A 15,186-nucleotide genomic window follows, 5' to 3' on the forward strand; every position below is an offset into this window, starting at 1 on the left:
GTTTACAGAATCCAAAGGAACCTCGGCCCGTCAGGATTCTCTCTCGATCTATTACACTGTTGATACATCTGGTGTCTCGGTAGCTGGTTTTTTTCTTTTTCTTTTTTCCCTTCTGTTTTTAGTTTTTGTTTCTTTTAACTTTTGAAGGGAGAAAGTGAGGGAACACTGAACTAAATATGGGTCATGTGCCAGTTTTCTGCAATGGAATTGGATTTTGGAAGAAGGTATGGGATTTTTTTTGTCCTCCCGAGAGGGGAGAAGGGAGACACTACGTTCCGTCCAATCAGTCATGTAGATAAAAAATAGTGTGATATAAAATTTGGCTTGTAGACCGACTTAGTGAGCCATGGGTCATCTGTTCTGAACGTCAATTGCAAGTCTTTCCAGCCATGGGTCACCCAGCACCTTCTAATTATGATATGACTCAATTAGATTTGCCCAAATTTTTTTCCAAAAGCACACAGAAAGCTGTGACGTATGACCCGAACTCGATTCGGATCTGGATCTGACTCGAATCCTATTCGAATTCAAATCCGACTCAGATTCAATTCAATTCGATCCGATTTTCAACCGAGCTAGATTCGAATTCAAAATTAAAACTCAAACAAAAAATTGGATCCAGTTGGAGACACTCAGAATCCAACCAGATCCAATCCATTTGCGCCTTAGGTGACAAAAGGGCTAGCCTTAAAAAACAAGCTACAAGAGCAGCCCTGAGTAGCCCTGTAGATGATTTAGAGCAAGCTTCCTTTTTATCCCCCGGAAAGATATCAACGTTACAGCATATAAATTCTGACAACAGTTACGTTTTGTCACTTCTACATTAACATGCACTAATCCTCAACCTCCATTTTCAACACTGAGTCAAACTAAAATTTATTACATTCATTCTTAGAAGAAATCTTGAACCTTATCCACGGCTACATCCAATCCAACCACTTCTAGAAGTCTTATCGACAAAGTCATACCCGTCAAACTTGGTTTTTGCTAGGAAGTACAAGAGCGAATCTATCACGCCACTTATCACGCCACTGTCGACGAGCCAGCAGTTAGATTGTAAAATCCCTTGATCACATAACATTTCAAATCTAATAACAACCATCTAAAGGATAAGCAATCTAGTTAATTTGAGAAAAGTAATGGTGTAATTTCCATTTCCCCGTCCTTGTGATGCAGTGCGATGCCACTCCAAGCCAAAATGGCACACCAGAAGGAGCAGTAGAAGACTGTAGTTACCAAAATAACCACCCAGTTCCAACTACCTATCAAACTCCAAGGGCTTCTTTTGGCCAGCAGCTACCAGTCTCCCCTCCCATTCCCACCATCCATTCTTCTACCCACCCTCCACTTTCAGTCCCTGCACTTAAGTATTACTTAAAGAGCTGCTAAACCTCGATGAGCCCCCACACATCATTGCATCCTCTTCCAAGGCCGCCTCCTGCAAGGAAGCAGGGACCGCAGTGTTGGCTCTGAAGGGATTGCTGTTGGAGTCTCCTGCACTAGTTGAAGGATGGGCGACTTGGATCAATCATCTGAGGATGTCTCTGTAGATTCCAGAGGTACCATTTTTGCAACTGGTGTGTCTTTTCTCCTCTTAAAAGGAAGCCCCCACTTCTTGGTTTCCCTTCATTTCCTTGATCCCCTATTTGTTTGGGTTTGCTGTCCTCTTCCTGACACTCTGGATGTTTGCTTCAGATGGGAACAGTCAGGATATCAAGGTGGACTTCACAGAGGATGAGGAGACACTGATTGCCAGGATGTATGGTTTGCTTGGAGATAGGTTTGTGGACGCTCGCTCTGTTTAAGTTTGTCATCTAAGGGCTCTCTTGTTGACTGACCTTGTGGATATCCTTTTGACTTAGGTGGTCTCTGATTGCTGGAAGGATTCCCGGAAGAACAGCTGAAGAGATTGAGAAGTACTGGACCTCCAGATACTCGAACAGCGAATAACGATGGGCACTTCCTTCTGGACTACTTCTCAGAGGGTAAGGGCAGTTCTTTGTGTACTACTTCGGAGGGCAAGCAATTTTGGATGGTGGCCTGCTTCTGTGTCTCAGGAATTTCAGCTTGCATTCATGTCTGTGTAAAGTAGTTCTTGGGTCATTTCTGGTGTTGTTGTTTATTGCTATTTCAGTTGCTAAGAGAGAAGGAAATATCTTGTCTCCATGTTACTATTTTGTACAACAATCCTTCATATGTTGGTCTGGTCTGTAATAGAGAAATTAATGGAGTGCCATGGATTGCCACTGAATTCTATAGCTTTGAGATGGACTCATGCCATCCTACTGGAATCTTATTTGTCTCCAGCACTTCATGCACAACATGTGGATGCAACTATGCCTCAAGACAGAGGGCATTAAAAAAATGAAGAAGGAGATATTTCTCTCTCCTGTCATTATACCTAAACTGTTGTACTCTACAGCTAATTCGATACTATGTTTCCAATAGGGCCCTAATTCGATATTTTAATCCTATAACTTGCATTATCAGGATAGCAAGCAGGTAGATGGCAACAGGCTGAAAAGGGATTCTTTTTGTTCATATCGCAGATAATTAGACAGCGACACACTTGAGATATTAAGAAAATTGATCACTGCTTATCTGCTTCATTTCCACATTGATTCTTGAAGAGTTTTGAGGGTTAAAGAAATGTTAAGAAGCTCTAGAAGTGCAATTAGTCAAACATTGTGCCTGGGCAAGGAATATCATACGTAATCCAGTCTTTACTTTTGGACACCACATACATAGCAACCAGGTGTTGGAACAGTTAGTATTGTATGCCATTGGAAACTGCAAGGGTGTGGCCAGATTTTGCAGAAAATGATGTCAAACAATTAATTAGTCTGTCTGCAATTTAAACTTTTTTTCAAAGAAAATTAGCTCAAATAATTGAGTTTTGTTTGAAGATCAAGTCATCTGAGGTTTGCCAGTTGATTATATTAGGTTTATGTGTCTGAAATCCATTTTACTTGTATCATGTGGTTGAAATTGAGATCCATTTCCTCCCTTCTTAAAAAAAATGAAAGTGAGATTCATTTTTCTATTAGCAATTTCATACATTCAATTAAATGTGATCCTTATCAAGATGACATGGTGGTAGACAGGATGAAATCATTCTTTGCAACTTGTATTTGGGCTGCATAATATGAGAATTAACTGATAACTTTTTGAGAGAGCTTTCATTTAAGCTTTATGGGACACCTTAGTTGACTAGCTAGATTTTTCAGTAGAGCCCTTTTTTCTAGAGAGAGGATTTATTTGCATAATCCTAATTGCAAAAATTTCCTGGAACTTCTTGTTTGTGGATATAGTAATCCTGAAGCTATCAATATGTAGCCGCTCACAATAGCTATTAACCTGATCAGTCTTCCTCGATGTGGAAACTTCCGGTGTGGGCATTCAGCATCTCAATTTTGGTGTATTGTCTCAATTATCATGGATTTTGGTTCAGCAGGGTGTCACCTGTAGAAGATATATGAGAATAGTTTGGGTATACCTATTAGTAGATTGAATACTGAAGGCCTTTGTTGCATTAGCCTACAAGAATGGGATATGATCACTGCGAACTTAGATATCGTAAAGAAAAATCTCAAGGATTAATTGACACTAAATGTGCACTATGCTGCTCGTGACCTAGTGATAAGGATGCTGTCGCATTCAGTAACCATAGGACCTTACAAGATTCATTTGTTGTATATGAGCTCTGATATCTATCTACTGTAAAGATATACTTTAAATATTGATACTAAATGTGTACTAAGCTGCTCATGACCTAGTGATAAGGATGCTGTCGCATTCAGCAACCATACGACCGAGTGTTACGAGATTTGTTTGTTGTATATGAGCTCTGATATCTATCTATTGTAAAGATATATCTTAAATATTAATGCATACCAAGCCCTCACCAAGCATTATCAAAAGGGCCATTAATCCTATATATCTTAGGCTTCACAGTCCTGAATATCATAGGGGTTTAATAATGCAATAGATATCCCAAAGTAGATATAACACAAAAATGTTGCTTGGCTGGAGACTCCGCTAGAAACAGGCATCAAACAAGCCTTTCTTGGAGTAGTTTGACAGGAAAAAGAAAGATGTACCTGATAATAGCTTCATTTCCTACTCACAATGTGATAGTCAATGAGTGTTAGCCCAATCCTATGTGATACTCAATTGCTATATGGGATGGGAAGTTGAGTATGGAATAGAGTGGTGAGAGTTAAGTGGTAGAATCGAGACTGTTACTCAGTTATTATCACCTCCGCCTTGAGAAGACTCTTGGGACGTTCCGCCAACAACCAAGTTGTTCTGTAACTACTCCCAGCTAACAAATGAGCTGTTTCGAGTTGTTCTAACTTACCTTGATCTCAAGAATATACTAAACTATCCTTGTAATCAGTTACAAAACTCTCCAATATAAATATATCTCCTGTAACTCACCAGGTGTGGGACAGTGAGAGTTTCAGTAAAGCTACTGGTCATATCCTCTATGGGGACATTTGGTATGGGGTGATCGTCCTAGGATCAAGGATGATGTGCGTGGAGGTGATGAGATCACCGCGTTTGGTTGCACCATGGTGATCCTACGTGGTGGTGATCTTAAATCACCTTCACTCCTCAAATCACCCCCCAGCTCAGTGATGGGATACCCGTCCTTGAGGTCAGAAATTCAAGATCATCCCAGAACAGTGATCCTGGGTTGAAAGTTAAAGACAAAAATACCCCTCCAGTTAGCAGAAAAATTGATATATCAATATACCATCAATATATTAAGTCAATATTATATATATATATATATTATGTTGATATTATATATTATATTAATGATATATATTATATTATAATATATTACTAATCATATTATTATCCTATTATTATTGAAGGATAATTTTAAATTCTAGTAGAAATATATTATTATTTTTTATATTTATATAATGAAAATATTTAATATATAACTATATTACTTCTATTTACCTTATTTTTCTAATCAAAATAATTATTAGTATTAAAAAAATCTATTATAACTATAAATAAAAATATTAATTCTATAATGAAAAGTAACATATTCTTATAAGATTAATAATTTATAGGAGTAATAAATATATTTTTATAGAATATATTAATAATTAATATATTGATAAATATATTAATATTTTATTATAATATATTTTATATGATTAATAAATATATGATAAGAGTTACTAAAAGTAGAATATGTGACAAAATTATGGAGTTATTATAGAAAATAGTATATTGACTTAAATTTTTAATTCACGAGAATTAAAAATACATAAAAAAATCTATCTAAGATATATCAAGGGTATTTGTGGTATTATGTGGTCAGTGATCTTGGATCCCCGTACCATACCAAACAAGTTACTCATGGATATCCGGAGATTTTTAATCACTGAACCATGGTCTACCAAACACATTGATCTTAGATCACCGGGGATCAAATCACCCCAACATTCGAATCACCAGAGATCTTAGATCACCGTGGTGATCCTGTTGGGGTTACCAAACACCCCCTATATGGTATCAGAGCTACCTTATCTCCATCGAGTTTTTTTTTTCTTTCTAAATCCGTCTGTGCCATGGCTGCTTCCTCCACTACTACCTTCCCGCTGGTCAATCAGTCCAACTCTTTTTCTATTGAGAACTCCTTAGTTGCCATTAACGTCTCCACTCAAATGACAGCTCGGCTCAACCCAACTATTTTTTCCTCCTGGAGTGCTCAGTTCAAGTCCCTTCTCCTTGGCTATAATCTCTATGGTTATGTTGATGGCACTATCACTAGTTCTTCTATCTCTGATGGTCCTTTCTCAACCTCCCTCCAACCAACCAGTTCTTCTTCTTCCCACTGGTTCTGCCAGGACAAACTAATACTGAGTGCTATACTGGCTTCTGTTTCGGATGCTGTCTTACCCCTCATACCGTCCTCTAAAATAGCAAGAGAAGCATGGAGCAAGTTGAACAAGCTTTATGCCAGCCGCTCCCGCACTCGTGTCATGCAACTTAAGGAGGAGTTAACTCTTCTTTAACGAGGTAACCAGAGTGTCACTGACTTTTTACAGTATGTCAAGACACGTGCAGATGAACTTGCCCTCATCGATTCTCCTCTATCTGATGATGACATCACTCTCTACGTTTTACATGGGCTTGGTGCTGAATATCGGGATATCGCTGCTCCCATTCGAGCACGAGAATCTCCCCTATCATTTGAGGAGCTTCACGATTTGCTGGTCAGTCATGAGGCCTACTTAAAATGACTTGAGACTTCTTCTCAGCAGCTGGTTGCCACTGCCAACACCACTCAACGCATGCAGGCCGTCATCGGGATAGCGCTACTCTAAACACCAACCATTGGATCACAAAAGTGACTCCAAGAACAAGTATTCCAGGCCTCGCTATGCTCCTAAATGCCAACTATGTGATCGTGTTGGTCACACTGCAAAACACTATTCCCAACTGCAATTTTCTGAACCAACTGCCAACTGCACTTCTACAACTTCATCAAATGACAAGTGCTGGCTTGTTGACTTGGCGACCTCCCACAACATCACTTCCAAGTTATCCAATCTTCACCTTCATTCTGAATATAATGGCACTGATGAAGTCGTCATTGGTGATGGCTCTGGGTTGCCTGTGACACATACTAGTTTGCTATCTCTTCCCTTTTCTGGCTGTATATTTCATATAAATGATACTCTGTGTTCCAAATCTTCAGAAGAATCTCATTTCTGTTCATCAATTTACCAAGGACAATAATGTTTTCATGGAATTTCATCCATCATATTTTCTTGTAAAGGACCGGAGAACGGGGAAGCTTCTTCTACAAGGGCCGTGTGAGCATGGTGTCTATCCTCTTCCGAACATGTGTGACCTCCAGCCATCTCCACAAAAACTTGCGTTTGTTCATAAGAAAGTTTCATTCGCTGGTTGGCACAACCGTCTTGGTCATCCATCTTCAAAAACTGTTTCTCGTCTTGTTTCTTCTCTTTCACTTCCTGTTAATAGTTCTATGCCGAGCTCCAGACTTTGTAACTCGTGTGCTGTCAATAAAAGCCCATAAACTACCTTTTAACTCCCATGGTTTGACGAGCACTGCTCCCCTTAAGCTCCTCTACACTGATGTTTGGGGTCCGTCTCCCTTTGCTAGTGTAGATGGCCATAAATATTATATCATCTTTATCGACCATTTCACCCGATATGTGTGGTTCTTTCCTATTAAACAAAAATCTAAAGTTCGAACTTTATTTCTCCAGTTTTACTGCATGATTACAACCCCTTTTAATACACGAGTTCGTGGGATATACTCTGACAATGGTGGTGAGTTCGTAGCCCTACAAACGTATCTATTCAACCATGGCATCAGCCATTACACGTTGGCTCCACACACTCCGCAACAAAATGGTATCTCTGAATGTCGCCATCGTCATGTGGTTGAAACTAAACTCACCCTTCTCACTCATGCCTCTCTTCCGCAAGCTTTCTGGTCGTATGCATTCTCTGCTGCTACTTATCTTATTAACCAGATGCCTACTCCATTACTTCAGTATAAATCCACGTTTCAAGCTCTGCTTGGCATGCAGCTGAATTATCTCAAGCTCCGGACCTTTGGTTGTCTTTGTTACCCATGGCTCAAGCCTTACATCACTCATAAATTACAACCAAAGTCCCTTCCATGTCTTTTTGTTGGTTATTCCACAAGTCAAAGTGCTTACTTGTGTCTTCACCTTCCAACAAATCGACTATATATCTCCCATCATGTCCAGTTTGATGAGTCTGTTTTCCCATATATTGAGTATTCTACATCACGTTCTCTGCCGCAGTCTCCAACTGGGTCTTGTTTGTCTCCTACATCCCCAATAACCCTTGTGTCGATGGACGTCTCCACTGTTAATCCACCCATGCAAGCAGGCTCTTCAGGTGATTCCTCCCCGTCTACTTCGGCTGCATCCCCTGGATTGTCCACCTCTACATCTGCTACACCTTCTGCTACTCGCAACGAGGGACACCCTCCGGCAACTGTGCTAGCCCGCCACCATAACATGATCACTTGTTCGATGAATAACATCTACAAGCCTAAATAGTTGTTTGCCGCAACTAAGTATCCGCTCCCACAAACCATCGAACCAACATGTGTCAGTCAGGCTCTTAAAGACCCTCGCTGGCGTGCTGCCATGTTTGAGGAATTCACTGCTCTCCTTCAACATGGGACCTGGGACCTTGTTCCTCCTAGTTCTGGTCAGAATCTTGTGGGAAGCAAATGGGTGTTATGGGTGAAACAGAACTCAAATGGCTCCATCAGTCAATTCAAGGCTCGCCTGGTCGCCAAAGGTTTTCATCAACGGCCCGGTGTTGATTACTCCGAGACGTTCAGCCCTGTGGTTAAATCTACCACCATTTGACTAATCTTATCTCTTGCAGTTATAAAGGGTTGGTGTCTTCACAAGTTAGATATAAACAATGCCTTCCTCTATGGCATACTTGATGAATCTGTGTTCATGAAATAGCCACCCGGTTTTGAGGATCCTTCTAAACCTCATTTAATCTGTAAGCTACAGAAGAGCATCGATGGCCTCAAGCAAGCTCCGAGATCCTGGTATCGATCCCTTCGAGAGGTTCTTCTCAGTCATGGTTTTCAGTCCTCCTGTACAGACACTTCTTTATTCATCTGTCACTCTGATGATATCACTTGCTACTACCTTATCTACGTGGATGATATTATCATCATTGGCAGTCACTCCTCTTTTGTTTCACAACTTATTACTCACTGAGCAAACGATACTGTTGAAAATTGTGTCCTAAAAGACAATCGTCAGCCTGTTGATAATTGAATTATATATGAATTAATAAAATTAATAAAAGTTTTTTGGCAATGTTTCATTACATATTTTGCATCTTCGTGAACTCAAGTAATGTAATGAAGTCCTTAGGACTCTATTAAACGATAAAGGAGGATTTATCTACGAGTTCTTAAACTAGTTCGTGACCAAATGATATGCTATCACTAGGACAATAGCATTATCAAGAATAGATCGTTGTGTGCCATATACATTGGTTGTCCTCTTAACCAAGAAGTGTAGAGACACTGATATGTCACACAGGTAAAGTATAGGAGTACACTTCACTGAACGTGACTAGTTTCGGAACGCTCTGCTATCAAGAGATTTTTCGAGTGAATATAGATATATGATCCCTCAGACCTGAAATCACCACGGTGACTTGCAAGCAACTCATTATACTTTGGTACCAGACTATCTGAATTTCTAATTCAATGATGGAAGGCTATTGGGTGCAGTCAAGTACTTGTGAAGTCGATGCGTGAGTCAAGATGGAATTGACCCCTCCTGGTGATAGGAGATAATGCCCTTGTGTTCAATTTAGCAAAATCTTAGCTAGGGTAATCCTTGTGAGGAGTCATAGGATTTGTAAAGTTGAAACACATTTTGGATGCACTGATTAAAGAGTTGACAGAACTCTGAAGTCATCCTAGGCATTTGGAGTCATAGGGATTAATTATACGGTAACCATAGTCCAAGAATTCTAGAATATTGCTTTGCAATTAGTCGGCCTATCCGGACGTCGGGTACCATTGCTAGATGGTCACTTCGATTAGTACAAGAAGTCGTTCTTGTGCTACTGGCTTAGGTTCGAACCTATGGGGTCACACGCATTGAAGTTTCAAGGTTAATCAATGGCTGATCGATAATTAAGAATCGTCTAGGGGTACATCGGTCAATCTGATTGACAAATTACCTTAAGCAAAAGTTGCAGTAAAATAATTATTGAATTACTGAAGGATTAATTAGCAATTAGATTGTTAATGAATTCAATTGATTAAATGATTGAGCTTAGGTTAAGCAAAATTGAATAAGATTCAATTTGGGCTACATCAGGATTTGACCTAATTGGATTGGGTTCGATCCGAGTTGATTAGACTCGATCCAATTAATCGAACTTGATCCAATTGGATTAGGCTGGACCCGATCCTATTAAAATTCCTTATTTGATAAGGATTCTAAGTTCAAAAATTCAGAAATTGATAAGAAGAAGAATCCCTAAATTTTAGGACCCTAACTTTCTTTTTTGGAGAAGAAAGACACCTCATCCTTATCCCTAAAATTAGTGGCACCTCTCCTCTTTATTTTTGGCCAATTTTTGGCATGAGGAAATAGGAGGTGTGGAGCTATTTTCTGAATAAATATGGTGCCTCAAACCTTCCTAAAGAGATTAGGATGAAATCCCAAATTTGTAGGGATATATGGCACAAAAAGAGAAGGTGGTGAGCGGCTGAAGTTGGGGCGCATGAACCCCTAATTTTTAGGAATTCAAAGTGCACCAAAAAGAGGGATAATCATCTCCATATATGGAGTAAAGCAAGCTTCTCGGAGTTGGAACATACGTTTTGATAAACTGATCAGAACGTATGGCTTCATTAAGAATGAAGAAGAACCTTGCATATATAAATGGGCTAACGGTTCAGTGATTGTATTTTTTGTTTTGTATGTGGATGATATTCTCTTAATCGGGAATGACATCCCTGCATTACAAGGAATAAAAGTTTGGCTATCATCACAATTCTCCATGAAGGATTGGGAGAAGCATCCTACATCCTAGGGATGAAGATCTATAGAGATAGATCTAAAAGGTTGCTTGGGTTGTCCCAATCTACGTACATAGATACCGTGCTGAAAAGGTTCAGAATGATGAATTCCAAGAAAGGCTATCTTTCGATGGGCTATGAAATTCAGCTTTCTAAAAAGGATTGTCCGACAACTCCTCAAGAAAGAGAGACTATGAATAGAATTTCATATGCTTCGGCAGTGGAATCTATTATGTACGCAATGACATGCACCAGACCAGACGTAGCATACTCATTAGGGGTAGTGAGTAGATACCAGTCTGATCCAGGTAGCATCCACTAGAAGGTTATAAAAATCATTCGTAAGTATTTAAGAAATACTAAGGACCAGTAGCTTGTCTATGGAGATACTGACTTGAAATTAGTGGGATACACTGATTCCAGTTTTCAGTCAGATCAGGATGATAGCAAAAGTGTGTCGGGTTACATCTTTATCCTTAAAGGTGGTGCTGTCTGTTGGAAAAGCTTCAAGCAACATATTGTGGCTAATTCAGTGTGCGAGGCAGAGTACATTGCTGCATCCGATGCCGCCAAGGAAGCTGTATGGATGTGAAAGTTCATCACTGAGCTTGGAGTGGCACCTTCCATTGATGGTCCAATTTCACTATTTTATGATAGCACTGGAGCCATTGCTCAAGCGAAGGAACCAAAAGCATATCAGCGGACCAAGCACATTCTGCGACGATATCATCTTGTTTGAAAGATAGTAGAACGAGGTGAATAGATCTTCAGAAGATCGATGGAAAGAAAAATCTGGCCGATCCATTTACTAAAGTCCTCGGCACCAAAGAGTTCAAAGATTAGAAGTCAAAGATGGGTATACGATAGTGTACCAATTGGCTTTAGTCCAAGTGGGAGTTGTTGGAAATTGTGTCCTGAAAGACAATCGTCAGCCTATTGATGATTGAATTGTATATGAATTAATAAAATTAATAAAAGTTATTTGATAATGTTTCATTGCATATTTTGCATCTTCGTGAACTCAAATAATGTAATGAAGTCCTTAGGACTCTATTAAACAATAAAGTAGGATTTATCTATGAGTCCTTAAACTAGTTCGCGACCAAACGATATGCTATCGCTAGGACAATAGCATTATTAAGAATAGGTCGTTGTGTGCCATATACGTTGGTTGTCCTCTTAACCAAGGAGTATAGAGACATTGATATGTCACACAGGTGAAGTATAGGAGTACACTTCACTGAACGTGACTAGTTCCGGAATGCTCTGCTGTCAAGAGATTTTTCAAGTGGATATGGGAATAAGTATCCCTCAGACCTGAGATCACCACGGTGACTTGGAAGCAACTCACTGTATTTTGGTACCGAACTATCTAAATTTCTAATTCAGTGATGGAAGGCTACTGGGTACAGTCAAGTACTTGCGAAGTCGGTGCATGAGTCAAGATGGAATTGAACCCTCATGGTGATACGAGATAATGCCCTTATGTTCAATTTAGCAAAACCTTGGCCAGGGTAATCCTTATGAGGAGTCATAGGATTTGTAAAGTTGAAACACATTTTGGATGCACTAATTAAAGAGTTAACAGAACTTTGAAGTCATCCTAGGCATTTGGAATCATGGGGATTAATTATACGGTAACCATAATCCAAGGGTTCCAGAATATTGCTTTGCAATTATTCTGCCTATCCGGATGTCGGATACCATTGCTAGATGGTCACTTCGATTAGTACAGGAAGTCGTTCTTATGCTACTGGCTTAGGTTCGAGCCTATGGGGTCACACGCATAGAAGTTTTTAGGTTAATCAAATGGCTGATTGATGATTAAGAATCTTATAGGGGTACATCGGTCAATCCGATTGACAAATTACCCTAAGCAAAAGTTGTAGTAAAATAATTATTGAATTATTGAAGGATTAATTAGCAATTAGATTGCTAATGAACTCAATTGATTGAATGATTGAACTTAGGTTAAGCAAAATTGAATAAGATTCAATTTGGGCTAAATCAGGGTTTGACTTAATTGGATTGGGTTCGACCCGAGTTGATTAGGCTCGATCCAATTAGATTGGACTTGACCCGAGCCTATTAAAATTTTTTATTTGATAAGTATTCTAAGTTCAAAAATTCAGAAATTGATAAAAAGAAGAATCCCTAAATTTTAGAACCCTAACTTTCTTTCTTGGAGAAGAAAGACACCTCATCCTTATCCCTAAAATTAGTAGCACATCTCCTCTTTATTTTTGGCCAATTTTTGGCATGGGGAAAGAGGAGGCGTGGGGTTATTTTTTGAATAAATATGGCGCCTCAAACATTCTTAAAGAGATTAGGATGAAATCCCTAATTTATAGGGATGTATGGCGCAAAAAGAGAAGGTGGCGTGCGGCTGAAGCTGGGGCGCATGAACCCCTGATTTTTAGGGATTCAAAGTGTACCAAAAAGAGGGATAATCATCTCCTCTTAGCTGCCGTATTTCACAGAATTTTTGGAATTTTTATCAGCCAGAATTCGTTGGCTAAATAAGGTGTGAGGCGTGGGGGTCTTTTGGCTATAAAAGGACCCCTATGCCTAGGGTTTGGGTGTGAGAATTTTTTAAGAGACCTAGAGGTTCTAAAAAATTCTGAAACCAGCTGCCTTCCCTCTTCTCCTTCCTTTCCTTTATCTCCATCCTTCGTTCCTTCGAAGAAAAATCAAAAGTTGTGTGCTTCGAAGGAGAAAGGATCAGCCATTGCAGCACCTCTGTGCGAGCTAGCACTCTCGCGGAAGAAGATCTTTTTAGAGCTTCGCGTGGACCATCCGTAGAGGCCGGATGCATGTGCGGCTACACAAGGTGATCAAAGCATCATCAAAGTTCTTAAAGTAAAAAGGTATCAGATCTGATCTCATTAGAAATTAGGATTAGAAATCAACTAGGTTGCTGAAATTCTGCATGACTACATGTTAGACATAGAATCATGCATACTTGTTTAGGATAAATGTTTAAAATTCTGGATCTATTTTTGTTGTAGATATTTGATCTCTAACATATAGAAATTAAATAGTTTAATTCATGCTTATGCTGTAAAATTTTTAAAAAATATATGCATGCGACCACTAGGGTTCCCAACAAATTCTCTCTAAAAGACCTGGGCAATCTTCACTACTTCCTAGGCATCGAAGTAATTCCAACAGCCCAGGGTCTCTTTCTTTCCCAGTACAAGTATGTGCGCGATCTTCTGGATCGCACTAACATGGATGGAGTGAAGACAGTTCAGACTCACCAGCACTTCGCTCGTTCTTCATGATGGTTCCCCCCCCCCAGCCGATGCCACTGCCTATCGCTAGGTCATTGGTGGCCTTCAGTACCTGAGTCTCACTAGACCTGATATAGTTTTTGCTGTCAATCGACTTTCTCAATTCATGCATCGGCCCACAACCAACCACTGGACTGCTGTAAAACGACTACTTCAGTACCTTAAGCATACGATATTTGATGGTCTACTTCTTCGCAAGAACAATCCTCTAGAGCTCTGCACTTACACTGATGCTGATTGGGCTGGGGACCATGACACTCGCGTATCTACCACAACCTTCATCACATTTCTTAGACAGAATCCCATTTCCTAGATGGCTCACAAGCAACGTGCTATCTCCCGCTCATCCACGGAAGCTGAATTCCGTGCCATGGCAGCTGCAACTTCTGAAACAATTTGGCTTCGGTCACTTCTTTCAAAACTTGGTATTTCGCTTTCCAGTCCTCCCAAGCTATACTGTGACAACATTGGGGCTAATCACTTATTCTCAACCCGATGCAGCACTCTCGCATGAAGCATCTTGAGATCGACTTGCTCTTTGTTCGCGATCTCGTGCAGAAAGGCAAGGTTAGCGTTCATCATGTTCATACTCTAGATCAGCTTGCTGATCTGCTGACAAAACCACTGGCTCGGCATCGTTTTCAACTGCTCAAAAGCAAGATAGGCCTTGCAAATGGTGCGTCCATCTTGAGGGGGCATATCGAGACTATTACTCAGTTACTATCACCTCCGCCTTGAGAAAACTCTTGGAACGTTCCGCCAACAACCAAGTTGTTATGTAACTATTCCCAGCTAACAAATAAGCTGTTTCGAGTTGTTCTAACTTACCTTGATCTCAGGAACATACTAAACTATCCTTGTAATCAGTTACGAAACTCTCCAATATAAATATATCTCCTGTAACTTATGAGGTGTGGGACAGTAAGAGTTCAGTAAAGCTACTGATTATATCCCCTATAGGTAGTACTCCAAGAAAATGCAATGCAGCCACTCTGGTATCAAAAAGAAGCTCTAAACAACTATCCAACCATGCTGCACAAGAGGGTTGATGCTTTATGTCATAACCTTGCTATACATTGAATCAGCCCTATGAACTGTATCAATCCTTTTATGTCATGTGGGCCACCACTTCTATGTAGCTTGTGTTTTGCAATGAGGGGTGTTTATAAATTGCTTTTCTTACGAAGTAATTTAGCTATACCTTCCAACCGATTGCTATTTTATGTTTCATTCTTATTGATTCTCGATTTTGATTTCTAATTACCATTTTATATTAAATTTTTG

General features: G+C 39.7%; 1 protein-coding gene across 1 annotated transcript; it reads left to right on the plus strand.

The window, feature by feature from the left end:
* The first annotated feature begins 1,369 nt into the window (after window positions 1-1,369).
* Window positions 1,370-2,251, plus strand: LOC103717624 (transcription factor CPC-like). Its single transcript, XM_008806083.6, has 3 exons — window positions 1,370-1,577; window positions 1,696-1,780; window positions 1,863-2,251. The coding sequence occupies exons 1-3, from the start codon at window positions 1,511-1,513 to the stop codon at window positions 1,948-1,950; spliced, it is 240 nt and encodes a 79-aa protein (XP_008804305.1). The 5' UTR covers window positions 1,370-1,510; the 3' UTR covers window positions 1,951-2,251.
* Window positions 2,252-15,186: the final 12,935 nt, after the last annotated feature.

This window comes from Phoenix dactylifera, chromosome 1, assembly GCF_051530095.1.
Source record: "Phoenix dactylifera cultivar Ajwa chromosome 1, Ajwa_hap1_PhDact_Kaust_v1.1, whole genome shotgun sequence".
Lineage (NCBI taxonomy): Eukaryota > Viridiplantae > Streptophyta > Magnoliopsida > Arecales > Arecaceae > Phoenix > Phoenix dactylifera.